Source organism: Puma concolor, chromosome E1 (genome assembly GCF_028749965.1).
Source record: "Puma concolor isolate L17-30 chromosome E1, mPumCon1.1.hap2, whole genome shotgun sequence".
NCBI lineage: Eukaryota > Metazoa > Chordata > Mammalia > Carnivora > Felidae > Puma > Puma concolor.
The window spans coordinates 39,528,342-39,550,217 of NC_141680.1; the positions used below are offsets into that span (position 1 = coordinate 39,528,342).

Here is a 21,876-nt window from a genome sequence, read left to right on the forward strand (position 1 = left end):
AATGCCTGGTTCAATGCCCTGCGCATAGTAGGGGCTCGGTTAATATTTGTCGAACAAAAAATAAGTAAAGGAAAATTTATGATCGCCACAATCTGATTGGACTACTCTTCAGAGGCTCCTTGTTGCCTTCAGAATAAACTCCTTACCCTGACACACAAGATCTTTTGTGATCTGACCTCTGTCTACCTCATCTCTTGTCACATGTACCCTGTGTTATGGGCAGTAAGATCTGTCTGAGTCCCATTCAAGGGGGCCTAGGTGGCTCGGTCAGTTGTGTCCGGCTCTTGATTTCGGCTCAGGTCATGATCTCTCGTTTCATGGGCTCGAGCCCTGTGTCGGGCTCTGCGCTGACAGCGTGGAGCCTGCTTGGAAGTCTCTCTCTCTCCCTCTCTCTCTGCCCCTCCACCGCTCATGCATGCATATGCAGTCTCTCTCTCTCTCTCTCTCTTTGAATGAATATTTTTTCAATGAATAAATAAATGAATGAATAAATATTTTTCTCTTTCTCTCAATGAATAAATAAATATTTTTTAAAAAAGAGTCCCATTCACTCAAGCTCCCATTCACTTCGTGCTCTGACTTCAGCGCCTCCCTGGACCTCTTCACTTCATGAATTCCTATGTATGTTTGAGACACAACTCAGATATCTCCTCCTCTGGGAAGTCCTCCCTGATCCCCCAGGCCTCCTACATGTTCCATTGTGCCCCCGGCCTCACTGATCTCGATCTTGTCATGCAGTACTGGGGCTGTTTGCTCATTCGTCTCTCTCCCTTACTAAGCTGGGAGTGAAATACAAGGTTTTAGCCATTTCTCATCTCCAGCCCGTAACCCACTGTCCAATTAATGCTTGGGTAAATGTTAGCGCCCTTCACTTCTTCGCTGCCCCTCCCAATGTCTTTAAAATTGGGCCACACGGCTTTATATACAAAGCTAAAAACTGGAAATGACCCAAACATCCATGAGCAGAATATACAAATTGTGGAATATTCATCCCATAGAAATCTACATGGCAATGAAAAGAATAAACAACTACCACGTGAAACAATAAGATGAATACCATTGTATAAGGCTGAACAGAAGAAGCCAGGACCAAAAAAATACCTTTCAATTCTATGAAGGTTGAAAACAGTTAAAGTGAATCTGCAGCGACAGAGGCCAGCAAGGTGGCTATGTCCAGGTCAGGGGACTGACTGGGACTAAGTCTGAGGGAGCTACTCAGAGGGCTAGACTAGAATCGGGTAGTGATCACACAGGTATGTGCATGTGTAAATGTTAATCAAACAGGCCTTTTGCGCATTTTAAAGTAGATAACTTTACCTGTGTTTTTTAAAAGATAAAGACTCTTTTTTTATGTTTATTTTTAAAAAAATTATTTTTAATGTTTATTTTTCTTAGAGTGAGACAGAGCGCAAGGAGGGGAGGAGCGGAGAGAGAGGGAGACACAGAATCCAAAGCAGGCTCCAAGCTCCGAGCTGTCAGCACAGAGCCTGACGCGGGGTTCGAACCCATGAACCGGGAGGTCATGACCTGCGCTGAAATCAAGAGTCGGATGCTAACACACCCCCATCTCTATTTTTTTTTTAAGTGCTATAATTTTGCAATTGATTATCACGGATAACAAAAACCTCTGGTGTCTGAGAGTCACTTCTTGCTACAGAGTCCTCTGGTTTTAGGTGGTGATATCACACATCCCTCTCCCCATGCCCAGAAAGGGTAAACCACTCAGCTAGAGTAGCCCAGCATGTCTGTGGAGAGCCCACACCCTAAGGAGGAGGCTGCATGTCCTGCTTCTTCCATGCAGCTTAAGGCCCCTCAGGGTCAGGTTCTGTGTCTTTGTCTCTGGCACAGAGTTCTGTGACCCCCAGATATTGGCGGGAGGCTACCTCTGGTCGGTAACTGGTCGCTGCTGGGGTAGTAAAACATGGCAGCAGTGTGGTCATTACGGGCACAAACTCCATCAGCACAATTCAGAGAGGCCTGACCTCTCTGTAGCTCAGTTTCCTCAACTGCCAAATGGGAATACTGATAGTACCTACCTCTTACCGTCCTGAGGACTAAATGAGTAACTAAGCGTAAAGCACTGAGAACAGCACCTGCCTCCAAGCAAGTGCCATGTAAGTGTTTGCTATGACGCCTGCTATTAGGGGAAAACCCAGAGGGCCCAGAATTAAACTGCTCTTCCACTGGCTGTGTGACCTCAGGCAAATCGATTAACCTCTCTGAGCCTCCATTTCCTCATCTATTTAACAGAGATAAGAATACCCATCGATTGTTATGAAAGCAAGGACACCTGCAAAGCACCGAAGTTCCTCGAATGCAGAGATCTTGTCCTATACATCCCTCTCCCCAGGCCCCAGCCCGGGGAGGTGTTCAATAGCTTAGAAGACTTACCGCCTTCCCCACCCACCCTCTCCAGCCTCTGGTGCTAGCAGACAGCAGCATCTAGTGGAAGCCTCTGGAACTGCATCCTGGCCAAGTGCCACTCCCCAAGCTGCAGTCCAGCCCTTTAAATATAAATAAGCCTTTTTAAAATGTACACTCCGCATTGGACAAGTATTGATTAAGTGCCTACTGTGTACAGGACACACATGAAGCAAGAGAAACAAGATGACTGTAGAAAGATGAAGAAAAAAATCACAATCATAACCTTGTCATCAATAACCTCAATTTTTTTACCTTTAATTAAAAAATAAACACACTAGGTAGGGGGCGTTGGCACACTCGTGTCTTCCTGGGAAGTTTCTACAATTACAGGAGTGACTTTGAAGGGGCCACTTAGTGTTCATAACACTCAGTTAAGGCCAAAGCAATGAAACGAAAGCTTAGGTCAGAAAGGGGATTCCTCCCGGTGGCCTGACTTAGCTTCCCAGGTTCTCCTTGGAAAGGGGGAACGGGAGTGCTTGGCTCCAAAGCCCACATTCTCCCACCCCACTCCACCGTTCCCGCCCCAGACAGAAAAGAGTGAAGAGGGTCCAAAAGTGCCACGGATGACATTCAACTGGGGGAATCAGAGAAGACTTTGGGGGAGAGATGGCATTTCACATGGGCCTTGGAGAATGAAGGTAGAGAAAAGGGAGGGTGGCTGGGAAAGGAAAAGCGATCCAATGTGATGGACCACGTGGTGTATAAAGTGAGGAAACAGAGCCACGCGAGTTAGGGTCGAATCATAGAAGGCCCCAAATGACAGGCCGAGGGGGTTGCATTTAATAAAATCAGGGGACCTGCTGAGTACGAAAGTAATGGGATCAGAGGGGATCAGAGGAAAACCAGAGATACAGAAACTAGTTAGGTGGCTACTGCAATGGTCCAGGCTAGACATTGTGGGCGCTGCACCCTCCTGGAGAGGATACAAAGAGCTACTGGAGAGGCCAGAAGGAGACAGAGGTTTGGAAATAGACAGCAGTGAGTCAAATGAGAGGCAGCGGGTGAGAATTCAAGGGGCTGAGTCTTGGGAAGAAAGGCAGAGCTCTAACCAGAACGTGGGCTTGATGGGGGAGGGGGCGGGGACTAAGGTGGGCAGGGGACGATGACAAGAAGCTTGGTCCTCAATAGGGAAAGTATGAATTGACAGTAACCACTCAGAGATAGGAGACCAAAGCTCAGGAGAGGGGTAGAGCTGGAGGGAGAGGAGGCGGGGACAGTAATTTTGACTCACTTACCCATGCAAGTGCAGGATGAAGACTTCAGAGAGAGAGACACAAAGGGAATCGTGGGGAGCCTTGGGGGCGGAGAGTAGACACCACCTGGACATCACTGGCTCCCTGTGTGTTAAAGCTTCCTGAGGTCAGAGGAAGAGGAAGCACAGAAAACGGAGGAGGGACTTCTTACAGGAGAGAACCAGAGCACTGGTGAGCATCCAGCGGGGTCACGGAGAGATACAGGGGTCAGGATGGCCGGGAGGCGACCATTGGACTTGTGTTTGGGGGTGGGACGTCATGAGTGACCCTGGAAAAAGCCATTTCAGGGAGAAGTCAAGTCGCAAAGATTTAAGAGGCAAGAAGCAGAGGGTGCGGGGGCGGCTCCCAGGAGGAGGGAGGTGTTGGTGAACAGGCTGGACTAGGGTGAGGCAGGCGAGGCGCCTTGGGAATAAGATTTAAGGAGGTACTCACTTTCTTTCGGGGGCGTGCAGTTGGTCCTGATGATGGGGCAGACAACTGGCCCCAGAGCTGTGGAGAGATAGGGACCCATGGAGAGAGACCCTCTGAAACTAAAGGAAAAGAGAAAACCCAGTAAGAGAGATCCAGGCAGAAGCTAAGACCCTTGATCCCGCCAAACACGCCGTGATCACTGGCTGAGCCACAGAGGATGCGAAGCCTGGATGGGGAGAGGTAGAAGAAAGGACGCACACCCACACCGACAATCTGGGAGCAGGGGCTGGGGCGGCGGAGGCTCTGGAGACTGAGGAAACATGGAAGGGAGAGCCCCCAGGGACCCTCTTGGGGAGACTGAGCTCCCCTCCCGGCTCAATGAGTGTTGGGGGAGGGGGAGTCCTAGCATCCATGAGAGCAGTCTGGAAAAAGTAAGGAGTCCAACTTGACCCTTTCCCCCAAGCTGCTCCAATTCAGGGAGATGTGCAGCCCCCTCCCCCCATCCAGAGGGGCAGTACCCCAGAACCACCCCCCCCCCCACACACACACACACACACTGCAGCACAGGCTTCCTTCCCCCAGAAAATCTGGGCAAGTTTCTCCTTACAGGGACTCGGTTTCTGCAGTGGGCTGAATGGTGGCACCCAACAAGATCTGTGTCCTAACTCCCCCCACTCTGGACCCTGTGAATGCGGCCTTATTTGGAACCAGGGTCTTTGCAGATGTAGCGAAATGAACATTGTCAAGATGAAGTCATGCCGGATTATCCGGGTGGGCCCGGAACCCAGTAAGTGTCCTTATAAGAGACAGAAGAGGGGAGGGCCACGTGCAGACGGTCCGCGGCGAACGCGGTGGGGCCTCCAGGAGCTGGGAGAGGCAGGGAAGGGGTTCTCCCCTAGAGCCTTCAGAGAGCGCGCGGCCCTACCAACACCTTAATTTCGGACTTCTGGCCTCCAGAGCTAGAAGGGAAAAAGATTGCTGTTGTTTTAAGGCACCGCGTTTGTGGTAATTTGTTACAGCAGCCACAGGAAACAAATGCAGTTCTCTATTCTGCAAAATGACTAGAAAGCTTCTAGAGAGGCTTCTAGCCCTGAGTTTCTCCAAATTAAACCATTCGGCAAGCGAGGGGAGTTCCAGGTCTGGCCAAAAGGTGTGTTTTTCAACTCACCGCCCCGGACTCCTTCCAGGCTAACGTTTAATGTTTGATGCTTTCATTTGAGGAGGGAGGAGGGAAGACAAATTAACTGCATCACATGCCACTGCTCAGGGAAGTGGAGTCCGAAAAGGACTCTTGGCCCAGAGCTCACACCCTCCTGCCCAGGCTGGTTGAAAAGGGTCAAAGCTGACCCGGACCACAATTACTAAAAGCAGAGAGCTTTTTTAAAACGGGGGGGGGGGGGGTCTGCCTTTCTGGATTTCTCTTTGCACACATGACCCCCTCTTCACAGCGACTCTTTCCCCACTCCTCACGGCTTCCTTCCCCATTCTCGGGGGGGGGGGGGCAAAATAAGACGGATACCCCTGTAGCCCAGGAGTGGAAGGCACTCTCCCCGCCCTCCCCCCACCTCCCCACAACACAGCTGGAGGGGGGAGGGGAGGTCAGCAGGGTTCATAAAGGCCAGATGTTGAGGAGAAAGAGAGCAAAGCCCAACCCACGCCCACCCACCCCACCCCCACCTTCACCCCCATGGGCGGGGGGGTAGAAAAAATTAAGAGACAGCTTTTACAACAAACAAAACTTTTGTGGCCCAAAACAGTTTTTCTCAAGAATCTGCTCTATGCAAACAATAACAACTTTTTACAAAGCATTTTCACAGAAAAGGAGACAAGTCCTTCCCCAGTATCGTATATGGGAACTGTTCCTCCCTCGCCCCCGTTTTGGGGAGAAAGGGGTGGCTATTCACTAGTGTGGGCAGAAGGGTCACTGGGTTCCTCACTTGTCGGGCAGATCCACCACCCCCAGGTTCCCGTCACACCCAAACTTGGGGAGTCTCCCTAAGAGCTCGCCTCCCCGACCTCACCTGGGCAGAGGAGAAAGCGATTTCACCCCCCTCTCTGGCTCTAGGGGGTCGTCCCAGCCACCGGGCGTGGTCCAGGCCTACCTCTCCCCTCCCCCCTGGAAAACAGAACCTCTGACCTCAAAACTAATCCCCTGGCCCTGCCCCCATCGGATCCATCAGGTCCCTGACAACTCCTGAAATGCCTGAAGTTAGGGGAGGAAGCTGATGGTGGCTCAGCCCAGTTCCCATTCAAACCCAAACTTTGCCCCTCCAAGCCTGGCCAGACCCTTGAGGTTAGGTCAAGAGCTCTTTAACTTACCCCTCTACAAAGAGCTGCTCGTCTCATCTCTAGCCTTTGAGGGGGCTGAGTTTGGGTGTCCGAAAATGGACCCAGGCCTGCCCTCTACCTCCATCCCCTCCCATCCATAAATCGGTGGAGAGGACCTCGAAAGGCAACTGGTTTGGTCTGATTTTATTGATTTCTTCCACCTTCCATTACTTTCCCTGGGACAGTCTCTGGCCCTTTCCCCAGGCAAAGTCTGTGCTTTTGGAGGGGGAGGAGGTCCCCTCCTAATTGGAGAAGCAAACTGGGGGAGGGGGTTGATGGATCCAGGGAGAAGGTCCTCTTTCACCCATTAGACCTTACAAACTGAAAACAAACAGGAAAAATTGAAGAAACTCCAAAACTGGACAAAAGGGAAAGGTTGGTGGCTGAGACTGAAGATCTCGCCAATTAGAAGTCACCTGCCTTGGGGGGAGGGAGGGCGGGGAGAGGGCTTAGGAAAAGAACAGGGAGGGGGTGATCTTCCCCCTGCCCGAGCTGCCCCCTCTAGGAAGGTTCCAGTGATGCTGGGAGCGCGGGGGAATGCCTGAGGGGAGTGAAGGGTTAAAGGCCTGGATGGTGGGGGTGGGGGATGCCCCCAGGGAGCTGCCAATCACCTCCCCACCCCCACCACAGCCCCCTCATCCCCAGGCTCGCCCACAGAAACAACCGGTTTGTCCATCACCAAGGTCTCTCTCCCTCTTTTTTTTTTCCTCGTCTTTGAGCGGTAGCCTCCTTTGCTCCCCCTGGGGTGAAGGCCCTGCCCCCAGAGATCCGAGATGGAAGAGGGGAGGGATTGGAATCTATGTCATTAAGCCTTTTTCCGTTAAGCCTTCTCCTGACTCCAGCCCTTGGTTCGACTCCAAAGGATGAGGGGGAGGGGGTGTCACCCCAAACAGCTAGGTGCTTGAAGATCACTGTCATTTGAGGTCCCTCTGACCGCAGCCCTTAAAACGTAAAGGGAACAGGCAAATGCGACACACGAGGCCCCGTCCTCGAGCCCAAAGTTTGGCCGTGGCCCCAACTTTTTTCCCCATTGGTAGGAGAGGTCTCTGCTCAGAGTTCCTCCAAGTTGATCCCCCAGAATTTAAGGCCTGGGGGCTCAGGGACAGCAGGACCCCCTATCTGCCACCTCCACAGTGGGTGGGCAGGCGGGGGCTTAGAGTCTCCCTGGAGGCGAAGCGAGGATGCCGGTCCTAAGTCTCCGTCCTCCCCTACCACCAGGGCCGGGGGGCAGGGGAAGGAGTCGAGGAGGCTGAAGGTGCTCGTCGTGGGGAGCGTCGGTGCAGGGCGGCGGGGCTGCGTGCTGCGATGGGGGGGTGGCGGTCGCCGGCGTTTCTTGGCGGCTCCCCGGGCGGCCCCTTTTGCTGGCGGCCGCTCGGGCCCCCGGCGCAAACTCGGAGTGTCGAGGGCGAAGCCCTTCGCGTAACACCAAAGTTTCGACCGGCGGATCAGACGATCGAAATGTTCCTGGCGGAGATCGCCGGGCGCGGCCGAAGCTCCGCTGGCCGTCGAGGGGCTAGCGGCTGGTGCCTCGGGGGCGGCCTGCGGGGGGTTTCCATCGACTGCGGCCGTCTGTCCCGGTGCGGGCGGCTCCGGCGCAGCCCCGGGACCCGCGGACTCGGTAGAGAGGCCCGCAGGTGGCGGCGGAGGCCGGGAACTGGGCTCCTGATGGGGGCTGGCGGCGGGGCCAGGCTGGGAGTCGAGACCCGAGGCTGGCCGAGGCGGAGCCGAGGCGGAGCTGGTCGGAGATTCCCGAGGGCGCCGAGGCGCCGGGCAGCGGCCGGGAGGTACGCCGGAGCGGGAGCTGAAGTGCGGGAAACTGCCTCCGCCCTCTTCCTCCTCGCCACGGCTCCAGCACACTGCGGCTTCGGCATCCTGACCGGCCGGGGAGTTCGGATCACCGGACCGCCCGGCTTGTCCCGCGAGGTGCTTCAGGCCATCCGGGGCCCAGCCGCCGGTGCACAGCGGGGCGCGAGGGCCCACCAGCACCGGGGCCCGCGGCGCCAACTCCCCAGGCCCCAGGCCCAGAGAGGACGCTCGAGGTTTGGCAAGGGCGCAGAAGGCAAGGGCACGCAGGCACAGTGGAGAGAACTCCTGTGTCCCCCGACGCGGCTTCCGGGGTGTCGGGGAGCAAGGCGACCCTCGCGGGGACGCCGGCACTGCGAGGCGGGGAGCGGGGCACAGAGTCTCCATGGAACCGCCCGGGGGGGTGCCCACTGCGGGGGCCCTGGTCCCAGCGGCGGTGTGCCCTGGCTGCCCGAAGAGCCCACGGGCGAGGGGAACATCGCCCCCCCTCGACGGGGAGGTCTCTGCTCACGGGCGCCCCCGGCCCGCAACCCTGGGCCGCGGGGCTCTGGCTCCCTCCTCGATCTCGTCACGCGGCCCTCCCGGCGGCCGGACTCCTGGGTCCCTGCGAGTCCCGGCCCGGTCGGCCGCCCTTCCTGCCGCCGCCGCGTTCCCCGCGCAGCCCCGGCGGGAGCCCCTCTTGAGTAGCCCAGAGCGCAGAGGCTGGGGAAACAAAGCGGCCGGCGGCCGCGGGAGGCGGGAAGGACCCCGGGCCCGGCACCCGGTGCCCGGGCCCAGGCGGCGGGGAGGGCGCCTTCCGCCCGCTCGGCTTCTTTCTTCCCCGCTGGCTCCCGGAGACCGCGTTATAGAGAACTGCCCCCTCGCTGCCCCAATACCAGCGCCGGGGCCGCGAGCCCGCCGCTGATTGGACGGCACCGCCTGTGACGTTAAGCCCGGACCCCACCCCTCCGGCGGCACCGCCCCCGTCCCCATTCCGCACACAGACACACACACGTGGACCCGGCGCGGCGGCGGCTGGGAGGGAGGGAAGGAAGGAGCGTGTGCGGGTGGGATCGCGAGGGGCTAAACGCGCCGCTGCACGTGGCCCGGTGGCGTCCCGCTATTTAGCCGTCGCAAAGCTATTCGTTTTTCCCTTAGCGGTCACGGTTTTCGCATCTGCGAAATGGGAATATTCGTATCTACCCGCTTGGGCTGCTCCGTGAATCAACATAGATGAATCACAAAAACAGTGTTGAGGGAAAAGGTGAAATTAGACAATGGCTGTTTACAAGCTTTGGACAGCAGGACTACGGCGGGCAGAGAATGTTTCCTACCTCTGTTCTGGTCCCCTAGGGCAGTGCCTGGCACACGCTGGGCTCAGAAAGTGTTGAAAACTAGTTAGGAATTCGGTGTGTGCAAGATGAGGAAAGGAAAAGGTAAATTCAGAGAGGGGCGGGGGGTAGATATTACTATACCCATGGAAGAAGATAAATAGATTTGTTTCCGTTTCTCTAATGCCGTTCCTAATGATCCCTTGACTGAACTCTGAGGGGCTGGCTCTGCGGCCCCCTCCAATACCAAGACTCTGCCCTCTGAAGCTTGAGCTGTCAAAATGGGCTGAGGAGTCCAGAGGAGGGGACACCCAGACCTTCATTCTTATCACTCCCAAGAAGAGTGAAGCAAAAAAAAAAAAAAAAAAAGTGAATTCCTCCCCCCGCGAAAATGTAGGACCACCTCCCCGCAGCACATTCCATCCCCTTAACTTTCTTTAGTTTCTGTACAGCTTACTATTATATGAAAGTCTGTGAATGTATTTATTCTTCATTTTCTATTTCTCATTAGTCTGGAAATGAGCTGATGAGAAGTTTGTCTTAATCACCACTGCATCCCCACTGCTTAAAACAGTGCCCAGACATGATAGGTGCTCAATAAATATTTGTAAGTGAATGAATGAATCCCTGGAATATTTCTTGATAAAAATCAGGTTATTAGAATATGGCTGCTTCCCATCCCCAGAAACATAAAGAGAGAATGGTATGATAGCTTAGAGTAACAATGTGGAAGTGGGGGAGGGTGTCACAGAGAGAATATCTCATTCTGGGCCCAGGGTAATAGAGGGTTTCTGAGGGTTGCAAATGATGCATCCTGGCCCCTCTGGCAGTGACGACAGAAGAATTGGTTTTCTACATGTCATCAAATAACATTTGAGTGGAAAGAGGTCAGGAAGGTCTGCCTTCCCCATCTCCCTTCTGCAGAGACCACAGATAAAGGCCTTGAGGAGCCAGGGTTTGAGGAACTAAGGGGTATGGTGTTCTATTGCTACAAACACTCACCCCCTAGCATCTTCTGAAGAAGTCTCAGGGCAGTTGTCGTGAGGGGAGATCCTGGGGTCCCGCCAGGTCTAGACTCCAGGGTTCCTGAGTGCTCCAAAAGCCTTGGCTCCCCTCCCCACCCTCGGCCATTCATTCCCCTCCCCCCCCCCCCCCCCGCACCACACACACACACACACACACACACACACACACACACACGAGGAAACTTCTGGAAGAATGATTATCTTCACAGCTGTCTCTTCCGGGGGACAATGTTGAGAACTCTTACCCTGAAACAGCAGTAACATATTTATTTTGCTTGCGGGGCAGAGGGCATCTGCTTCAACCTGACTGTACTCCAACCTCTTTGCCACTGAGATGCCTGGGAAGGGAGCTTGGGCCCCCCCTGCAGGAAACTGAACTGGGAAACTCCTTTTATCCCCTACAGTCTCATTCGTATTTGCATTCCTGTGCCTAGTGCAGTGTTGACTTAAGGAGAGAATGCTCAAGAGACTTTTCAGTATGAATAAATGAATGCATCTTACATAACAATGCAGAACAATGGCCTCCTCTTTCTCCCACTCCAAAAGCCTTCGGTGCTCCAGATCTGGGTTTAGGGGCTTTATTGGGGATCATTACTGTTAGGACTACTTCCCTGGAGAAGGAATTCCCTCCACCTCCACTTTTCCTTCTTCCCCTTCCTTGAATCAGGCACCCCAGAATACAGCCCGGATGGGAAACCTCATTGTGGGCATGGAAGAACTTTACAAACTGTAGGGGTTAGTGTGAGTTAACTCTCCAGCTGAAAGGACCTGGAGTCATCAAGTGTCCATTTTCAGAAGGTTTGGACTTCTGGGAGGGGGGGTGCCTGCTGTGCCACCCTGGGCAGGTCACCTAGACACTCTGAGTACCAGTGTCCCGGTCAGTGAAAAGGGGACAACAGTAGCTTCTTCACAACCGTCAGTAGAGTGAAAACACGATGTGAGCGGGCTGGCCCAGCTGTTGCAATTCCCATTGCCGACGGTAGAGGGCACTTGACCCCATCCTCAGCCGGCCAGAGAAGGAGGCAACACTCTTCTCTGGAGCCCCTCCTTCCCATGGCAGAAAAAGAGGGAAAGGTCTGGATGCTGGGCTCCACCTGACACCTCCAGAACGAGAGATAGGAAGGGCCTGGGGAGACCTGGAAGAGAGCTGGGGAGACCCTTCCCCTTCCGTGACCCATCTGGATTTCACCCGAAGGCCTTTGTTCAAGGATTTGGGAGTAATACCTACCCAATGGCCCTTTCCCTGGAAGGAGGCACAGCAGAGAACTGGCCCCAGAGGTCCAGCCCAATAATAAGAACTTCTACAGCACTGACTGCATTCCAGTCTCTGTCTAGGAACTTTAGGTTATGTAATCCCCCTAACAATTCTATGAGATAGGCACTATTTTTTATTTTTACGTACCATACATAACCCATTTTAAGTATCCAAGTCCGTGATTGTTATTAAATTTATAGAGTTACACCACCACCACCACAGTCCAATTTTAGAACATTTCCTAAGAAATCCCTCATCTCCACTTGCAGTAACTCCCCATTCCCACCCCCAGCCCCGAGTGACTAATCTACTTTCTGTCTCTATAGATCCTTTCCTGGACATTTCATAGAAATGGAATCACACCCTATGTGGTCTTTGCATCTGACTTCTTCACAAAAGTGTAATGTTTTGGAGGTTTACCTGTGCCATAGTACGTATGTTCCTTTGTATCACTGAGTAGTATCCCATGGTAAGGACATAGCACGTTTTGTTTACCCAATCACATTTGGGTTGTTTCCACTTCTCGGTTATTATGAATAATACTGTTGTGGACATCGGCATACAAGTCTTCGTGTGGACATATGTTTTTGTGTTAAGAGTGGGATTGCCACAATATATGGTAAATTATATTAATTAAAAAAAATTTTTTTTCTTAATGTTTATTTATTTCTGAGACAGAGAGAGAGAGACAGAGCATGAGTGGGGGAGGGGCAGAGAGAGAGGGAGACACAGAATCCGAAGCAGGCTCCAGGCTCTGAGCTGTCAGCACAGAGCCCGACGCGGGGCTCGAACCCACAAACCATGAGATCATGACCTGAGCCGAAGTCGGTCGCTCAACTGACTGAGCCAGCCAGGTGCCCCAAATTATATTAACTTTTTAAGAAACTGCCAAACTGTTTTCCAAACTGGCTACACCATTTTATATTGCTGTTAATATTCATGTTATAAGTAAGGAAAGAAGTTTTTTTTAAGTTTATTTATTTATTTTGAGAGAGAGAGAGAGAGCAAGCAGGAGAGGGGCAGAGAGAGGGGGTGAAAGAGGGTCCCAAGCAAGCTCCATGCTGTCAGCGCAGAGCCTGAAGCAGGGTTCAAACTCCAAACCATGAGGTCATGACCTGAGCCAAAATCAAGAGTCAGACGCTTAACTGACTGAGCCACCCAGGGTCCCAGGGATGGAGATTTTAAGTGACTTTCCCAAGGTTACACTGCTATCAGGTGTGAGAGCCAGGACCCAAACCCAGGCAGCTGGGTCCCAAGACCACACTCCTAACCATAAGTCTACCCCCATGACAATGAATCTAAGAGGGAAACTATTTCTTGACCCACTGCAACATAGCCACCACCATTTTTGCCCTTCTTACTTCCAGAATTCCCTAAGTCAGACTCTGTTCCCACCCAGCAGGGCTGCGTCCCCCTAGCCAAAAGCACACTTTGATCTACCCCCTCTGGAAATCTGTACCCATGATTAATGGCTTAAGTTCTGGACTCAGATGGTCTGTCCATATCCCCGCCTCATCATTTTACCAGCTGTGTAATTCGGGACCAAGTTACTTAACCTCTGCTTTAGTTTCTTCATCTGCAAAATAGAAATAGCATCTCCTTTCATGCCATTGAAAAAGTGCTCTATTATGGAAATTTTCAAACCCATACAAAAGTAAACAGAAAAGTATAACAAACCTCTGTGTACCCCACATCCAGCCTTAACACTTATCAGCCAATAGCCGATCTTGTTTCAGGCTTACCCCCACCCACTTCCTCCCCTACTCCAATTTTTAATAAAACCAACTTTACTGAGGGATGACTCATATACGATAAATGTACATGTTAAATGTACAGTTCAAATAGTTTTCATGAATGAATGTAACCACCACAATTAAGGTATAGAACATATTCCATGTTATCTTAGAGCAAATCCCAGACATACAATGTCATTCCCAAATATTTCAATACATATTTCCACAACATAACGATTCATTCGAAACAAACATAACCCCAACACTCTTATCAAACCTAAGAAGAGTTAATGGTCATCCTTTAACATCACATAGCCAGCCAATGTTCAAATTTCTCATTATCTTATAATATTTTTTTCTTTCCACTTTGGTTTACTTGAATTAGGATCCAAAGAAGGATTTCAAGTAGATGATACGTCTCTTAACTCTCTTTTAATTCATAAATTCCTCCTTTAACTCTTTTTTTATTTTCTCCTTGCAATTTATTGATACTAGAATCACCACAGTCTGGAGGTGCAGGGCTGGCTCCGTAGGTAAAGCCTGTGCCTCTTGATCTCAGGGTCATGAGTTCAAGCCCCACATCAGACTCACTGCTGTCAGAGCAGAGCCCGATTTGGATCTTCTGTGCCCCTCTGTCTCTGCCTCTCCCCCGCTGGTGCTCTCTCTCAAAAATTAAAAAAAAAAAAAATTTTTTTTTTTAAATTATAGTTCCCACGATCTGGAATTTACTGATTGCATCCCCATTGTGTCATTCAGCCAAGCAAGGTTTACTCATCAATATTTACTGTGTACAGGATCGTCAAATGTAGCACAAATTGCAGAACATACTTAGACTAGAAAAATGCTTGCTTCTCTGTAATTCAGACTTAACTGAACATCCTGTGTTCCACCTGGCAACCCTATCTGCGTGCCCGTCTAGCGTTGGAGGCGCAGTGGCGAGCAAGACAGACAACCCCCCCCCACCGCCACCACCCCATAGAGCTTACAGTCTAGGAAACTGGGGGAAGCCAGGGAATATACCAGCAGACAATACTCTTCCTGGGGACACTGTGAGGAGTAAATAAGAAACCCATAAGTTTTTTTTTTTTTTAATTTTTTTTTCGTTTATTTATTTTTGGGACAGAGAGAGACAGAGCATGAACGGGGGAGGGGCAGAGAGAGAGGGAGACACAGAATCGGAAACAGGCTCCAGGCTCTGAGCCATCAGCCCAGAGCCCGACGCGGGGCTCGAACTCACGGACCGCGAGATCGTGACCTGGCTGAAGTCGGACGCTTAACCGACTGCGCCACCCAGGCACCCCGAAACCCGTAAGTTTAATGCCTGGTCCATAGAAGCCCTTGATGAATGGCAATGTTCTCAGCAACAGTCTAGCCTTTCCCCCTTCTGTCTCTTCCCTTTTCCCACCCCTGCTCCACATCTCCCTAGGAATTATTCCAGGCTTGCCCTCCTCCTGCTGTATTTCCTCCACAGGTCTGTAGTGAGTTCATTCATCTATTCACCCCACAGTCACTGAGCGCTCTCCCCTCGTTGCGGCAAGCCCCAGACCAGGCTCTGGGTACTCAGAGGTCATGGGGATGCAGCTGGTAGACGAGGTGGACATTATGGGCTACTTTGGGAAGGTGCAATGGAGGGGTGACCATGGTCCTTGGAACAGGACAGTCAGGGCAACCGTACAGAAGGGAAGTCTTTTCAGAGAAGGGGACCTCCCACTTAGGTTCTAAAGGATGAATGGGAATACCAAAGGAAGCATGAGAGAAGAATTCCAACTGAGGAAACAGTATGGGCAAGGAGCAGAGACAGGCGCTTGCCATCAAGACAGGCGCTTGCCATCAGCATCTCTCTCCCGTTAAGTAGAGGGGGCGCCCTGGCGTTGGTCCCGCCACATCCGCCCTCCGGGCCATCCCTCATCTCTCTCACACAGCCAACTCCATCAGCCTGTCCCTCCCATTAAAAAGCCAGATCTTCCCTTGACCCCATAGGCTCTGGTCTCCATCCCTCTCTCCTCCCCTTCACAGTCAAATTCCCCGAAGAGCTGTCTACACACTGTCTTCCTTTTCTCACTTCCCACTTACTCCTCAACCCACTTCCATCTGCTGCCACCCCCACCCGCCACCGAAATAGCTCTTGCTGAGGTCCTGGTGGCCTCCTTCTCATCAAAACTGGCAGGCTCTTGTCAGCCCTCTTGTCTTGACCTCTCAAGAGCATCCCACATGACTGGCCACTTCCTCTTTCTAGGAACCGTCGAGTCCTCCACCTCCTGGGCACCGCTTTCCTGGGCGTCCACCTGCCTCGCTGGCTGCTCCCCGCTGTGGTGCGAGCGCAGGCTCATTCTCCCCTCCTCAGCCCAAGGGGCGGGGGTCCTCAAGGCTCTGTCCGGAGTTTCTCTCGTCTTTCTCTGGACCTTCTGTGCGCACTGCACAGTTAGCATCCGTCCAGCTGGGAGCGCTTCGCGGACACCTCTCCTCTCCGCTCTGACCGAGACACGCCACTGCCCGCCCAGCCTCTACCTCACGCATTTCGGTAGCCCAGCAAAATCAGCCTGTCCCAGACCAGCACCAACCCGCCTCCTCTGCCCCATGTGCCACTTCCAGGGAAACCTGTCCCGGAAGGTTTCCATAGCCAGAAACCCAAGTGCCCTCCAAGCTAACACTTCCTGCAAATCATGTGGCCGTGTCTGTTTCTGCCCACCTCCACTCCCCCCGCCCTGGCAGTACCCCCACATCCTGCCATGCCCTCTGCATAGCTACCAGTCATCTTTCTAAGCCACAAGTCGGGTTGTGTCTCCCCCTCCACCCCCCCGCCAAAACCTTTTAATGGCTTCCCATTGCTTTCCGGATGCAGAGTGAAATCATTAATTCGGCTCACAGGCAGGGTTACCTAAGACTGACAACTCTGCCCACAGGTCCTCCTGGGCAGAGGGGATGGGTTCCCTCCCCTACCCCCTCCCACCTCCCCTGTGCCATCCTCTCTCCCTTCAGCCACCCAGGTCTCCTCTAGTGCCTAAACAACGAGCTCCCTCCGCTCCCTCCCTTAGCACATACTGTTCCTTCCAACTGCAAACTTTCCCCCCACCTCCCTTCGCCTGTACCTGGCCAACGCCTGCTCCTATTCAGAGCTTCGATGAAGCATTCCTTCTTTGGAGAAAACTTCTCCCCCCACTCCTCCGGACGGTGGCCAGGTCAGCTTCCTTCCAACTTTATCCCCCCTCGAAACCTGTGCACCTTCCTTCAAGGCATTTTCATCCGTTGTCACTATTTATTAGTGTGATTAACTGATTATTCACCTCTCTCCTACCACAGTCTGTTTCACGTAGACAAGAAGCACATTAGATTTTTTCCTCAGCCCAGTGATTGGCATGTGGTTGGCACTCAAATACGTTCTAAAAATCTTTTTTATTACGCACATCTGAAAACCTAGAAAGGAGAGAATAAATAAACCCCTATGTACCCATTACCTAGATGGGTAGTTATATAAAGAATTATTAACATTTGGGGGGGGCGCCTGGGTGGCTCAGTCGGTTAAGCATCCGACTTCGGCTCAGGTCATGATCTCACAGTTTGTGGGTTCGAGCCCCGTGTTGGGCTCTGTGCTGACAGCTCAGAGCCTGGAGCCTGCTTTGGATTCTGTGTCTCCTTCTCTCTCTCTGCTTCTCCTCCGCTCAAGCTCTGTCTCTGTCTCTCTCTCTCTCTCAAAAATAAATATTAAAAATAAATTTTTTAAGAATTATGAACATTTTTGCATGTTTATCATTTTTGCTAAAATATTTTCAAGTGATTTAGGGTTTGCATGACTGTTCATCCCTAAATAGGAAGTTCTCTTAATACAATATTATGCTCACACCTTACAAAATTAACCATAATTCCTTTATATCATCTAACATCCAGCCCATATTCAAATTTCCCTAAGCGTCCTCCCAGAATGTTTCTGCATTTGGTTTGTTCCAACCAGGATCTAAATAAGGTCCACACATTGCAATTGGTTATGTCTCTTAAGTCTCATTTAAATCTAGAATAACTTTTTCCCCCATGCCATTGAGTTGTTGAATTGCTGAAGTATTTTAAGTAAATTACAGACATCATGTCCCACCTTCTAGATTTCTCTGATTGCTTCCTTGTGATGTTGTTTATCCTGTATTTCCTGAAAACTGGAAATTAGATCTACAGTCTTGATTAGATTCAGGTTGACTAGACTAGCAAAAACACCTCGTGGGTAATGCTTCCCTCATATTGCACGACGTCTTGTGTCCTCAATGCCTGAGTTCCAGCCTTAGTAACGGAACACTGACTGGTAGGTGCCATTGGTGAGAGCCGATTTATTTATTGAGAAGTTGCATTTTCTTCCTTTAGGGCCAGCAAATAATCTGTGGGATAATACTCTGGAGTGACTGTTTTGTTTTTTTGTTTTGTTTTTTTTTTTATCTACTTTTTTAAAGTAAGCTCTATGCCCAACAGAGGCCTCGAACTCAGGATCCCAAGGTCAAGAGTCACATGCTATAACAACTGAGTCAGCCACGCGCCCCATGGATGACCACGTTTTTAATAAACGAATGAAGTAGGTCAGTGTGGCTGAACAGTGATGAGGACTGTGGGCAGGAACTCAAAGGGGTGACTGCCTTGATAAGAAATTTGGATTTTATCCTGTAGGATTGGGAATTAAGGACCACTTTTAAGCAAAGGAAATCATGTGGTCAGACTTGGCAAGGGAAAGGGGCGAGGAAGCACGAAGGGAAGGAGAACTAGCATTTCCTGAATGCTCAGCCTGAACTCAACTGTGTGCTCGGGGTTTGGCATACTTGATCAAAGTGAAACCTTCCGCTCTGTTTAAAAGAAAAATCCTATTTTGCAGATGAGGGAAATGGAGGCATCACCCATCACTCACCCAAGGTTGCAGCAAGAGATGGTGAAGGTCTGATGGAAGGCAGTGACCACAAGCATGGACAGGTATTTGAGGGAGAATCGGCAACACTTGGAGGCAGCTGGCTGTGGGGAGGAGGGGAAGCTGAGGCTTCCCGCACATCATGGGTGGGACGTAGGAGGAGACAGAGCAGGTTGGAGGGGAAGATAATGAGCTCAGGCTTCCAGCTGCCCAGATGTCTCCAAGCCGCTCTCTTGAGAAATGGTGTTTATTACATGACAATGTCTATAATTTGGCTTCCGGCATGACTCGATAATTAGCTTAAGTTATCCTTCTTTGGCATTTCATTCAAAGCAAGGACACTCTTACATTCATTCTGATGAGACCTGTTTTCTCTTCGAGGTACAGGAGGACAGTGAGCCTAGAGCCCTACAGTCTGTCTCCTGGCTCGAGTGGGTCAGAGACTGAAGCCAGTGGATGGGCTGTCTGTCCTCTCAGCTAGCATCTGTCTGCCTCTGGGGCTTAGAAGTGTGGATGCCCCCTCTGATAGGGAGCCGCCTGAGGTTGGGTCCTGGAACCTGAACCTTCCGTGCCCAGCAGAAGTGTAGCCCAGAGATCGGTTCCAAGAGCCACTGGGAGGTACAGTGAGGAGAAAGATGGTTAACAGAAGTCCACTGGGAGGCACCTGCTGAGGTTGCCACAGGGATGCTTAGGGCTGAAAGGGGGCTGCGTTTAGGGAAACTTTGATTTAAGAGGTATTTACAAGGCAAGTTTTATGAGACTTGGGGGCTGATTCACAGGAGGAGGGAGAGAGATAAAGATTCGAGAAGGACCCTCACGTTTCTTTCTCAGGAGAGAGAGGAGGCTATTAACTGAAGTAGGACAAGAGGAGGGGTGGGCCCAGGGATGAGGAGATGTCATTTCAGTTTTGGTCGCAGTTCCCAGGGACCGAATATAAGTGGAAGTGGATGCAGTCTGAGGAGCCCGGGATTGGGGGTGGGGGGAGGTCTTGGATTAGAGAACAGTCAGGACTAACTCACGGGGACATGGATCAGGGTAGAAACCATAGGTGTGAACACGCTCTGCCAGGGAAAGTCATGTGCATCGGGAAGAGGACCCCTGTGGGATGGGCAGAGGCAAAGGACCTCTGCAAAGGTGGCTGGGAAACGTGAGACAGTGAGGCGTGCAGCGCGGTCGTGAGGATTCAGTGCCGTGGAGAGGTTAAGCAGGACGGTGACCAAGGAGCTGCTGGCCTTAACGATTCTGAGATGAACCAGCCAGGGGTCTGGGAAACCGACTCTGGCTTCTTAGGAAAAGTAGAGAAATGGGAAGGATCGCCTAGTGTTGGAGCCCTGGGGCCAAGAGGCAAAGAGCACAGCTGTCTCTCAGCAGGAACTGGCATCGGACACGGCACCCCCTGGGCACCGCGGGCACAGCCACCAAGAGGGCCCCCCACCGGCCTCTGTCCTGGCCACTTGGTTCCTCCAGAACACAGCATGAGGGCCTCAGACTGGCGACACTTGGATCCTGGGCCCACAGCTCCGTGTCCAGGGCACGAAGACAGATGCTCAGAATTCCTTCAGTTCTTTCAGTAAATGTTTACTGAGCACCAAGTATGTGTCAGGCACAGTTCTAGGCCCTTGAATACAGCAACCAAATCCAAAAAGAGCCTCGTCTTCGTGGCACTTACATCGGAGGGGGCCACAAACCGCACACAGAAACACAGGGATAATGAGCCGGTTAAGGACAAAGGAAAAGTATAAGGAAGATAAGGGGTGGGGCAGAAAGGGTACAGGTTGCAGTTTTAAGGTGGCCCACCAGAAGGCAGGGGCATGCCAGCTGTGCACGGGGAAACAACAAGGAAGCTGGTGTGGCCACAGCACAGGAACGAGGGGAAGGGTGGAGACGGGGCCAGAGGGGTTGGGGCAGCAGGCTCTGTGAGACCTTACGGGCCCCTCCCTATAAGGAGTTGGGCTCGTGTGTGCATCGTGAAGGTGAGGCTGGCAGGATCTGCGGACAGAGCAGAGCGTGAGCAAAATCAGAAATTCAGGTTTGGGGCCCGAAGAGCTAGAAAGATTGAGTTGCCGTCAGTGGAGATGGAGGAGGCTGTGGGGGAAGCAGTTGGTGCAGGGGGAGGTGGGGAGCGAAGGGGAGATGGAGAGTTCTAGGGCAGATCACCCAGTGAGGCATTCCTCTGAAACAGAAAGCGGGGCACTGGCCAGGCGCTGACCTCCAGAAAACACTGGCGACAGGTGGTGACTGGTGACTGACCCCTGGCAGAGCAATTTCGGCAGGGGTGAGGAGGGCCGGAGAGTCAACTGGAGTGGTGTAAATCAGGTCTCCTGATTGACAAAGCAGAGCAGGGGTGGGAGACAGAGAGACCAGGGGACAAGTGCCAGGGAGTGGCCTTTTGGACGGAGGTGGCCTGAGCCCATTTGGAGGGTGAGAGGAAAGAGGTAGATGCGAGAGGGGTTGCAGATCAGGATAAAGAGACCCCACAAGAGGGAGGAGGGATGGGTCCCAGCAGAGGCTTAGCCTAGACAAGCAGAGGTTCGAGCTCAAGGCGCTTGGGCCCGGGAACAAAGACAAGGGTCCCAGGGACATTTCGACAGAAGTGGCCAGGCCAACAGTGGAGAGTGGGAAGTCAGGCACGACTCTGGGATTTTCAAGCCCAACTCCGCCATCCATCCTGAAGGCCTTCCGCGTCCCCTTCTGAGTCCAGACTTCCTCATCTTCACACCAGCCAGCTGCGGGGCCTCACCCTGCACCCTGCCATGGCCAAGGTAAACTGCACCCAGAAGGCTCAACGCCCTACCTGAGCACCGACTCCTACCTGAACCCAAAGCCACGCAGCTGCTTTCTCTGCTTCTGCTGCGGGCCACCGTTGGGGAATACTGCCCAGCCGATGTCCCCCAGCCCCAAGGGGCTCCCTCTCCTGCTCTCCGCCTGAGCCCCCCACCCAGCAATGGCTGTGCTTCCTGTTTCAGAAAAAAAAAAAATTACCGTGCAGAGTAAGAGAAATCAAATTCAGAAGAGTACACATTGTAAGATGCCACTTTTATGAAGCTCTAGAACCAGCAAAATGAATCTCTCCTGATCTACAGTGATAGAAATCACATCGGTGTTTGCCTGCGTCTGGAGGAATGTAATGGGATATGAAGGAACTTTCTGGGGAGATGTAAATGCTCTATATCTTTACTGGGGAGGCGGCCACGTGGCTGTATAGATTTGTCAAAAGTCATCACTTGTACGGTTAAGATGCGTGCATTTGATTATATGTCAATTATTCCATACAAAGTTGATTTAAAAAAAAATAGAGAACCATGGATGTTAATTAAACTCCTTGCAGTAATCATTATTGCACAATATATACATATATCAAATCATGATGTTGTGCACCTGAAACTAATACAAAGTTATGAATTGTATCTCAATAGAACTGGGGGAAAAAAACCCAGAGGACTAAAAAATGTTGTAAA

General features: G+C 51.9%; 1 protein-coding gene and 1 long non-coding RNA gene across 2 annotated transcripts; one reads left to right on the forward strand and one right to left on the reverse strand.

Moving 5' to 3' along the window:
- The first annotated feature begins 3,510 nt into the window (after nucleotides 1-3,510).
- LOC147574332 (uncharacterized) lies at nucleotides 3,511-21,418 on the forward strand. The gene is made up of 3 exons (XR_015244119.1): nucleotides 3,511-3,848; nucleotides 12,136-12,239; nucleotides 18,389-21,418. It is a non-coding gene; the product is annotated as an uncharacterized LOC147574332 (long non-coding RNA).
- EPOP (elongin BC and polycomb repressive complex 2 associated protein) lies at nucleotides 6,544-9,055 on the reverse strand. Its single transcript, XM_086687156.1, has one exon. It carries the CDS (start codon nucleotides 8,604-8,606, stop codon nucleotides 7,467-7,469), a length of 1,140 nt encoding a protein of 379 aa, XP_086543282.1. The 5' UTR covers nucleotides 8,607-9,055; the 3' UTR covers nucleotides 6,544-7,466.
- Nucleotides 21,419-21,876: the final 458 nt, after the last annotated feature.